Below are 10,951 nucleotides of genomic sequence, written 5' to 3'. Positions count from 1 at the left end.
ACACACACACCTACACCCCCCTGAACATAAGAGGATCTGCGGTGGAAGTGGTCTCCAGCTACAAGTACTTGGGTGTGCACCTGAACAACAACCTCAGCTGGAGCAACAACACCACCAGCCTGATGAAGAAAGATCATCAGAGACTCTACTTCCTCAGACGGCTGAGGCGAGCTGGTCTGGAAGCTCAGTCCTCACCTCCTTCTACAGGTGTGCAGTGGAGAGCATCCTGTGCTCCAGCATCAACGTGTGGCATGGAGGCTGCACAGCTGCAGAAAGAAAAGCTTTGCAGAGAGTGGTGAAGGCTGCACAGAAGATGTTGGAGTCAGCCTCCCCACCATCACAGACATCTACACCTCCAGATGCAGGAAGAGGGCCACCTGCATCATGAAGGACCACACTCACCCAGCACACACAATTTTTGCCCCACTCCCCTCAGGAAGGAGGTTGAGGAGCATTAAGTGTAGAACCACTAGACTGAGGAACAGCTTCTACCCTGAGGCTGTTAGACTCATGAATCTCTAACCAGAATAATCACTGTGAAAAACCATATCATGTTGCTGCTGATCTGTTTCATGTTGCTGCTGATCTGTTTTATGTTGCTGCTGATCTGTTTCATGTTGCTGCTGATCTGTTTTATGTTGTTGCTGATCTGTTTCATGTTTCTGCTGATCTGTTTTACAATGCTGCTGATCTGTTTCATGTTGCTGCTGATCTGTTTCATGTTGCTGCTGATCTGTTTCATGTTTCTGCTGATGTTTTATTTTGCTGCTGATCCGTTTCTGCTGATGTTTTATGTTGCTGCTGATCTGTTTCATGTTGCTGCTGATCCGTGTCATGTTGCTGCTGATCTGTTTCATGTTGATGTGTTCATGAGTGCTCATCTGCTCACACAGACTCATGTTCGTGCTGCTGTTCGACGTAATGTTTTTATGCTGTTAGTGCTTAGTGGATATTTAGTTGGTGTTTTTCTTCGTTCATATCTATTCAATTCAATTCAATTCAGTTTATTTATAAAGCACCAGTTCACAACAAACTTGTCTCAGGGACTTTACAGGAACATTCACATAAAAGCCAGTTAGTAAAGTTCTCTATCCAAGGAATCCAGCAGACAAGATGAATCTTGGCTTCATGTCTCACACGACATCTTAGACCTTGTTACTGTTTTTCTTTTACATTTTATTGTTGGATGCAACTGGGACACTGTGAGCATAATTTCCTTCCACCACATGTACCACATGTGATGTGAATGACAAATAAAGAACTTCTGACTTTGAAATTTTCCTCATCTGCAAACCACATTACCCAGGATGCATTTCTGCTGAAGAGGAAAGCTCAGCTGAAATATATTTGTTTAGTTTTTGAAAAGATTTCATCAGATCAATACGTGATTTTTGAATTGATGGATAATAATTTATCTTCTTAACTATGGACAGGAAGATAAAAACTGTGGGATGAATAAATCAATCAATCTGGAGTAAAATAAGAAATCAAACATTTTGTAACTCTTTGGTTTTATTCTCCCAACACTTCCACAAAATAAAGATGGTTTTGTTGCTGTTGTTCTAAACGTGCACTTTGAGCAGCGTGCGGTCGACTTTAAACTCCTTCATGAATAATTCAGTCCAACCTGAAGTTGTTTTTCCTCCTGCCGTGTGTCAGTTCGTGTTTGAGTTGAAGCAGAAGTTGCGAACATCTCGATGATGAAGACTTGATGAAGAATGTGTCCTGGTGCCTGCTCAGGATGGAAGACTGACGAAGTGAAGCTGCAACACAATCTGCTGCTTCCGTACACAGAACTTTCACTGACCGTCTCTTATAACATCTGAGAAGGTTCCTGTCCAGCTCCCCGAGACCACCTCCGCTGGGACAGAAGACGAGGACAGATGTGAACATCTTCCTGATGAAGACAAGGACAGAAGTTGTGAAAGCCTTCCTGATGAAGACGACGCTCTGTGAGCAGCAGCAGTTTGATTTCAGACCTTCAGCAGTGTTCTTGCTTCTTCCTGAACATCTGACGGAAAGCTTTCCTCCTCCGGCTGCTGGGTGATTCTGACTGCTGTCCTCCATCCTCCTTCAAGAGGCTCTTCCTGCTCGCCAGCTGGGCTCCGCCCCCCTGGCCGCTCCCTAAAGAGCTGGACGAGGTGGAGGACGAGAATATGGCGGACCTGTCGGCGGCGTTGGACGTGATGCAGAGGGAGTGTGTAGAGCAGGAGAGGGCGGAGCTTCCTCTCAGCTCCACGAGACTTGAGCTCTTTTCCAGACCTCCTCCTCCCCAACTGTGAGTGGCGCTCTGAGCATGCAAGGGGTGGAGCCTGGAGTCCTTTAGATACAACTTGGAAGCATTCAGAGCTTGTGATTCGCTGAGAGAGAGCGGGAGGGTGGAGTCAGAATCTGAGCGGTTCATGATGTCCCTGTGAAGAAGAGAAATAAATCTGAATCTGTCATCTTCACTTCCAAACAACTTCTAAGGTTTCCACCTGAGTCTATTTTCAATTCAGTTCAGTTTATTTCTTCAGCACCAAGTCACAACAGAATCGTCTCAGGGACTGAACAGAAACATTCAAATATAAAATAATAATTTAACAGAAACATTCATGTATAAAATAATAACTGAACATTATTTATCTGAGGAGCAGCTTTGAGTTTAACTCCATCACTGAACTCTCATCTTGAACAAGCATGAAGGCGACAGTGGAAAGAAAAACTCCCTCGTGAGGAAGAAACCTTTAGCAGAACCAGGATCAGGACAAGAGGACCATCTGCTTCAACCGGCTAGGTTTGGTAAGAACAGATACACAATGGCAGGTCAAGAATCACATGTTTAGATAGAAATAGTATCAAATGAAAACTATTCAATTTTAACAAATCATTTAAGGAAATGAGGTCAATTTGTCCTCTAGTAGTCTAAGTCTATAGCAGCATAACAAGCCGACCCTAACTATAGGATTTATCAAAAAGGAAAGTCTTCAAACTGGACAATGTGTCAGTCTCATGGACAGAAATTGGAAGTTGGTTCCACAAGAGAGGAGCCTGAGAACTGAAAGATCTTCCTCCCATTCTGCTGCTGGAAACTCTAGGAACCACAAGTAAACCTGCAGCCTGAGAGCCAAGTGCTCTGTTAGGAAAATATGGAACACACTAAAATCAGATTTCGGTTTGGTTAATTTTCGGTACAAAAAAGACAAAATAAAGACTTACACAATATTTATTTTGAAAATATGCCAAGTAAACTATATGTTTATATAAAAATAAATAAAAGTGACCCATTTGAATGATATTTTAAATAAACAACACTCTACAATAAATAAACTATACTAACAATAATAAAAATCTTAATAAATACAATAACAGTCAGAACCAGAACAATAAGCAGCAACAGACTCTTTACAATCTAACTAATCAAGTTTTAAGTTTTTGGCCAAAAAGACAAACTTGTCCACATTTCCTGCCAAAAGCACAGCTCTAGTTGCAGTGAATATCTCCAGCAGTGGAGAAAACCTCTCACTAACAACAGTAGCAGGAATAAAGAGGTAGAGCTTTGCTAATTTTCCAGTGTGGCTGGATTTGGCGACGTGGGGGCGGCGACACTGTTCAGTGATTTGTAGACATACAGGAGTATTTTGAACTGGATTCGAAAGTGAACTGGTAACCAGTGCAGTGAGGCCAAAACTGGTGTAATGTGCTCTCTTTTGCCTGTACTGGTTAAAAATGGGGCTGCTGCATTCTGGACCAGTTGTAGTCGTGCAATGGAGGTCTGACTGATACCAAACAGGAGCGAATTGCAGTAATCAAGCCTAGATGTAATGAATGCATGTATTACTGTCTCCAGGTTCTTTTTGGACAATATGGGCTTCAGTTTAGACAGCCGCCTCAGTTGGAAGAAGCAGGATTTAATCATGTTTACATGATTGTTAAGTTTCAGGGAAGGGTCCATTATCACGCCCAGATTAGTGACTCTTTGTTTTTCTGACAGGGTTAGAGCGGAGAGGTCGATGCAGTGGTTTATGATCGTGTCGTTGGGAGGGAACAACATGACTTCAGACTTCTTTTCATTGAAACTTAAGAAGTTTAAAGCCATCCAGTCCCTGATGTCAGCCAGGCAGTCGAGCAGAGGTTGAATAGAGCATGTACCATTGTGTCTTAGGGGGAAGTAAATTTGACAGTTGTTGGCATAGAAGTGGAATGGCATGTTGTGTTTCCGGAAAATAGCACCAAGCGGCAGCAGGTATAAAGAGAATAGGAGTGGACCCAGTATGGACCCCTGCGGAACCCCCCATTTAAGCTCTGCCTCTACAGAACTAAAATCCTTGATGGAAACACAAAAGTATCGGTCAGTGAGGTAAGATCTGAACCAATTGAGGGCTGACCCTGTGATGCCCACCCACTGCTCCAACCTAGCAATGAGGATCTCATGGTCGATGGTGTCAAAGGCGGCTGTGAGGTCCAACAGGACAAGCAGCACAGAATCATCAGTATCTGTGGATCTGAGGATGTCGTTAAAGACCTTCAGCAGGGCAGTTTCAGTGCTGTGGAGAGGTTTAAAGCCAGATTGGAAAAGCTCTAAGATGGCGTGATCCTCCAGGAAGCACTTCAACTGGGACTCGACTATTTTCTCCAGTAGTTTAGAAACAAATGGGAGTTTGGAGACAGGCCGGTAGTTGGAAACGACTTGAGGGGTCAAGGTTTGGCTTTTCAGGAGAGGCTGGACAGCAGCATGTTTAAAGGATTTTGGCACCACGCCAGTGGATAAACTACTGTTTACTATGGCAAGAATGGATGGACCTAGAGTTGGAAAAACCTCCTTTAGTAGTCGAGGGGGGACCACATCAAAGGTGGAACCAGAAGGTTTCAAGTTGCACATGACCTGCTCTAGAGAAGATAGAGTGATGGGTTCAAAATGGTCAAAAGGAGCTACAGATTGAGGTGGAATGGATGGGTCATGAGTTGGAGGGGAAATGAGAGCCCTGGTGGTCGCAATGTTTTCCAAAAAGAAATGTAAGAAGTTGTCGCACAGCTCAGTCGAGGCTTCCAGAGGTGATGGTTCAGTGAGGTGGAGAACAGAGTTTAGGGTGGAGAAGAGGACACGTGGGTTGTGAGAGTTTGAGGTAATTATATCAGAGAAGAATTTTGATTTAGCAGCTTTTACTGTTTTCTGATAACGGCACCAACTCTCTTTAAGTATCTGGAAAGAGACCTGCAGCCTGTCTTTCCTCCACTTTCGCTCCGCCCTCCTACATTGCTGCCTAGCGGCCTTGGTGACATCACTCAGCCAAGGTTCTGCTCTGAGTTTTGATTTTTTGGTTTTAACAGGCGCAACATGATCCATAGTCTTTAAGCAGACAGAGTTGAACTGGGATGTCAGCTCCTCAGTGGTGGTGAGAAACACTGGGGCCTGAATTATCATTTCAGAGTTATAAACATCTGTGAAACGTGTGGCAGTGAAGTGGTTAATGGTCGGAGTGCTACGTGCAGGAATGCACAACTTAGGAGTTAGATGGGGGAGGGTGAACTCAAACTGGACTGGCATGTGGTCTGAAAAAACATTATCACCAATAACAAGATTACTAACAGTCACATCACATGTTAAAACAAGGTCCAGTGTATGTCCACGCTCTTGGGTGGGACTGTTTACATGCTGAGTTAGATTAAATGAGTCCAATAGATCTAAAAAGTCCTTAACCAAGGGCTTCTCCTGACAGCACACGTGCAAATTAAAGTCCCCAATAATGAAAACATGATCATATTTTGGTGTGATTTCAGCCAAGAAGTCAGAAAACTCATTTATGAAATCCTTAGATCGAGGTGGGTGGTAGACGAGTGCAAATAAAATCTGAGGTGAATGTCCGAGTTCAAAGACGCTCAGCTCAAAGCTGGCGCAGGAAACTGGGATGGGCAGTTGTTTACAGTCAAAAGTTGATTTGAATATTGTTAATAATCCACCACCGCGCCGGCCTGATGGCCGCGGGGCGTTTAAATACAGACAGTTCGGTGGCAATAATTCCGTCAAGGCGCTGGACTCACCCGGAGACATCCAAGTCTCTGTGATACAGAAAAAGTCCAACTCGTACTCTTGAAAGTAGTCCCTGAGGATAAAAGTTTTGTTGGTAACAGATCTTGTGTTGACCAAACACATCCGGATACTGTCCAAAGTGGAGCTAGCAGCGGTGGAGTTACCGTGCACCAGTGGCCGCAGGTTTTCAATAACAGCCCCTCCGTTGTTTACCTGGTCCGGGCACGCGGGAAGCTGGCGATGGAAACCATGACCACCAGCTGAAGAGGAAGGTGCAGCGCGCAGGGCTTTGAGCTTTTTCAGCCGCCCAGCACGTTTTCCCCAGCGTCTGTAGCGATGTCTTCGGGCAGGCAGGTGAGGAGCGCAGCGGAGGTAAATAGGCATGTTTGCCAGAAGGGGGGGAGGGGGGGGGGGGGTCCAGAGGTACACTCATATTGGTCCAAATAAGCAACATCGGCAGCAGAAAATCAAAGATCCAGAAGCTGCTGTCGGTCATACACCAGCAGCGAGTTTATGTCCCAGATAAAAAACAAACAAAACACAAATAATCTGAACACCATCAGCAGAGGTGAATTGCAAGCCCTGTACATGGGCGCCATCTTACCGGAAGTGTCAGCAAAGGTCAAAGGAAAAGTTAACAAGACAGTGGTGACACCAGCTCTGTTGTATGGTCTGGAGACAGAGACATGGACAAACAGACAGGAGACAGAAATGGAAGTGGCAGAAATGAAAATGTTGAGGTTCTCCTTAGGAGTGTGAGGGACACTATGTCAGTGCTGTCAAACTGACAACCAGGTATCTGTGTGTGTAACAATCATCATCTACACCCTCAGAGTGAACATCTTCTACTGCCGGAGACACCATCAGCCAGGAGCGGGCTTGTTCGAGGCGTACTGTTTATCCTTTGAAACAAGATCAACAGTACGCCTTGAACCAACTCCTGGAATGTATGGCGGAAGTTGGAGCATGGACGTCACAGAACTTTTTACACTTTAATGAGAAAAAGACGGAGGTCTTGTTGTTTAAGCCCAGTGATGGTTCTAAAGTCCATGTTGATCTGGGTCCTTTAACCAAACACCTGACTGAGACAGCAACTAACCTGGGTGTGAGGCTGGACAGTGATTTTAAACTGGATGCTCAGATTAAATCTGTGGTCAAGTCCAGCTTTTATCACCTGAGACAACTGGCCAAGGTGAAACCATCAGTTAGAGATTTTAATCCAAGCTTTCATCACAACTCGTCTGGACTAATGTAATCCACTTTATGTGGGTCTGAGCCAGTTGTTACTGACTCGACTTCAGCTGGTTCAGAACGCTGCTGCTCGTCTTTTAACTGGCACCAGAAAACGAGAGCACATCACCCCTGTCCTAAAATCACTACACTGGCTCCCAGTTCGTTTCCGGATTAATTTTAAGGTTCTTTTGTTTGTATTCAAATGTCTTCATGGTCTCGCCCCACAGTATCTGTCCGACCTTCTCCAGCCGTACAATCCCTCACGCTCTCTCAGATCAGCTGATCAGCTGCTGTTGTCCATCCCAAAGTCCAACAGGAGGCTGAGAGGTGACCGAGCGTTCTCAGTCGCTGCCCTGAACTGTGGAACGAGCTGCCTCTGCACGTCAGACAAGCTGACTCACTTCCTGTTTTTAAATCTGCTCTGAAGACTCTTTTTTTTCTCTGTGGCTTTTAACGCAGCTTGAAATGTTGGTTTTACTGTTTTATGATATTTGTTTTATTGTTGTTACTGTTTGCTGCTTTATGATTTGGTAGTTCATCACTTTTATGGTATTTGTTGAGTTCATAGTTTTCATGCTTGTATGTGTTGGTGTACAGCACTTTGGCCAACGGTGTTGTTTTAAAGTGCTTTATAAATAAAGTTGTATTGTGTGGAATTGTTTGTGTCCAGAGAAAACAGACATGTTGATGTTTCTGAAGAAAAACTGTTCAGTGAAAAGGTCCTCAGTGTGAAGCAGTGAACATTAGACACTGATGTGTCACTGGATTGAAACTGGTCTTTTGAACTGGAAATTATTTGTTTTTATGTAAGAAAACTGCTTGGAATGGAAAAATACCAAAGTTAAAAATAAAACTCAAGTTGTGAACTGTAATGTGTAACGTCATTTTCTTCTCGTCAGAATTTATGTTAATTAAAAAACTGGTACCGAAAAAAGTACCGTTCAGGAACCAACACCAAAGTGAAGGTACCAGTACCAGTACCGGTACCGATACCAAATCTTTTAGAAAGGTACCCAGCCCTAATTTTATCACTATTAACTAAACTAGCTGCACACAAATGAGATCAAAACACACGAGTATGGGTACAAGTACACACATGTATCAGGTATTAATACATCTCTGTCATCACGTCTATCCGCCTGTTTCTGGTGGATTCCATTCCATCCAGGAATGAGACGACATCTCATCATCTATTATGTTAAATTTGTAAAACGTTAGACTCACAGATACACATTTACACATTCAAACATGCTGGGATGAGGTCGTCTGAAGGTCCGGTCCTCATTAGGTTGTTGTGTCAGAACATTTGGAAAACAAGAAGAAACCTGAAGCTGACAGAGCGATGGCGCTGACCCCCCCACCCCCTCGCTGGGGCGGCCTCCGGAGTCCGAGGTCGAATGCGGCCATCAGTGAATTGGAAAGTAAAGACAAGGGGAACAAAGCAGAAAGGTGAGCAGTTTTCTTTTTAACACAGGAAAAAAGGAAGAATTACATGAAAAAGGAGAGAAATAACGGTGTGGAGGTGAGAGGGGGCGGGGCTAAAAGAGGAGAGAAACCTGGAGGAGAGGAGGTGGGGGAGGTGTTTGGGGGAACTCCAGCTGGCTGATGGAGTGGCTGTGATTCTGGTGAGTGTCTACTCAGAGGGAAGGACCCTGTAAACAAACCACATCCATTATGAAATAAGCCCCGCCCCTCAACCAACCTCTGGGAGCTGAACGCCAGACCGGGGTCTCCCATCCTTGGTCGCAGGGGCATCAGACTCTGAACTGCAGGAGGAAGAAGAGTTACGCCACGCTCTTATTTTGAAGGAAAACCAGAAGAATGTAGTTTTTAAAAGTTTCCAGATAATTTACAACGCAGCGAGTAGAAAATACAAAAATACAGAAAGACGACTCTTCTTTTTCTGGAGGCAGTTTTAAATTTAATCCCATCTCAGTGGAACACATTTTATAAAAGTATTTTGTTAAAAAATATTTTTCTTCAATAAACTTCAGAGAGAAGCTCAAGCTAACCAATCAGAAACAAGTGAAAGAGGGCGGGGCCAACCTGATTGTTTCCATGGTGACTGGCTGTCCGTGATGCCGCTCAACGGCCACAGGTCGCTCACACGCCGGTCCATCTGCCAGGCTGCATCTGCAGGGAGCCAATCAGGAGACAGAGTCACAGGAGGGGGCGGAGTCAGAGGGTGGAGGACAGGTGAGCTGAGGACAGGTTGTTTACTGAGAATTAACAGCTCTGGACCTCAGGCTTCACAAAGACAAGTGTAAAGACTTACACTGCAGCGTCCCCGGAGACAGGATGTCTTCGTCCATGTCGTCCAGGTCATCAGAGAGCAGCAGGTTCTGAGGGGCCGGGGGTCGCAGGCCCAAGATGGCCGGGTCCAGGTTCAAGGCGTTTGCCAGTGCTCCCAGACCCGGATTGTTGAGCAAACTGAAACCCGTCAAAGACTCGATCTGCTGCCAGCGGTGGAGCTTCTCCCGTAGAGCCGTCGTCACCTCAGCCAGCGCCTGTCTAAGGGGGGAGGGGCATTAACACCTGTGCAGGTAAAACCCAGACAACGGTTCTGTGGGTCCACGAGGAGGCATACGGCACACCATCAGGTCTGCCCATAAGACAACTGGAGGGGGCAGTGGTCACATGACGTGACTCACGGGAGGGACGGCAGCCATAACCAGAGAGGGCAAATGTCTGGAGCGCTGTAGATGCTGGCAAAATAGCCAAGAGCTGGTTACGTAAAAATCATTAATGATATTATTATCATAAAATTAGAATGTCTATAAGCTATCTGACGCGTACAAAAATGTAAACATGTCTCAGCTGTGTGTTCTTTGGTTGTCGTTGTTGTTCACTGTTGTCATCACTCTGTTAAAACCAGGTCTCTCTTGTAAATGAGTCCCCGAGGCTCAATGGGACTAACCTGTACAAATAAAGGTTGAATGAAAAAAATCAACAGGAGCAGTAGCACGTGTCTCCTTCCACAAGTCCTCAGGTCTGGTCTTACTGAACTCAATGTGACTCGAGCAGATCTGCAGCTCATCATGATGGACTGTTTCCTTTCAATTAGCCTCTAAAGTCGACTTTATTTATTGAACTGACTCGCAGAGTTTAACTTCTGTGGCAGATGTTGTTCCAGAGTGAAGCTGTGCGCTGAACCGTGCAACAATTATTACCATACCATACCACTATTTTTATAGAGCACTTAAAACAGCTACAAGGCCAACCAAAGTGCTGTACAGACAGAACAACAGGTAACACACAAAGCAAAATACAAAATGAGGTAAATCAGAATATAGACATAAAAACGATGCAGATAATGACGACTAACCAGTGTGGAGCATACAGGATCAAATCACAGATCATCTGGTGTTGAAAGATACTGAATAGTAGTGAGTTTTTAAACAGGACTTGAAAACCGAGAGGGAGGGGGCCTGTCTGACAAGCAGAGGTAACTCATTCCAGAGTCTTGGTCCTGCTACAGAGAAGGTCCTGTCACCTCTGCGCTTAAGATGAGTTCCTGGAACTGTGAGGAGCAACTGGTCCGCTGACCTCAGGGAGCGTGGTGGGACATACGGTTGTAGCAGATCAGAGAGATGGGGGTGCGAAACTGTTCTATGATTTGTAGACATACAGGAGTATTTTGAACTGGATTCGAAAGTGAACCGGTAACCAGTGCAGTGAGGCCAAAACTGGTGTAATGTGCTCTCTTTT

General features: G+C 44.9%; 1 protein-coding gene across 1 annotated transcript in view; it reads right to left on the bottom strand.

Moving 5' to 3' along the window:
- Positions 1–1,480: 1,480 nt before the first annotated feature.
- The window catches only part of stim1b (stromal interaction molecule 1b), a 40,746-nt gene continuing 31,275 nt past the window's right edge, over positions 1,481–10,951 (bottom strand). The window contains exons 10-14 of the mRNA XM_037687203.1: positions 9,519–9,754; positions 9,290–9,376; positions 8,946–9,009; positions 1,980–2,411; positions 1,481–1,897 (exon numbers count right to left, since the gene is read on the bottom strand). Coding sequence (XP_037543131.1) covers positions 1,982–2,411; positions 8,946–9,009; positions 9,290–9,376; positions 9,519–9,754 — 817 coding nt within the window. The 3' untranslated portion in view covers positions 1,481–1,897; positions 1,980–1,981. The remainder of the gene's footprint in view (positions 1,898–1,979; positions 2,412–8,945; positions 9,010–9,289; positions 9,377–9,518; positions 9,755–10,951) is intronic.

The sequence above is a fragment of the Nematolebias whitei genome, chromosome 14 (assembly GCF_014905685.2).
Source record: "Nematolebias whitei isolate Nwh7 chromosome 14, NemWhi1, whole genome shotgun sequence".
NCBI classification, from domain to species: Eukaryota; Metazoa; Chordata; class Actinopteri; order Cyprinodontiformes; family Rivulidae; genus Nematolebias; species Nematolebias whitei.
This window is presented reverse-complemented; position numbering and strand designations above follow the sequence as displayed.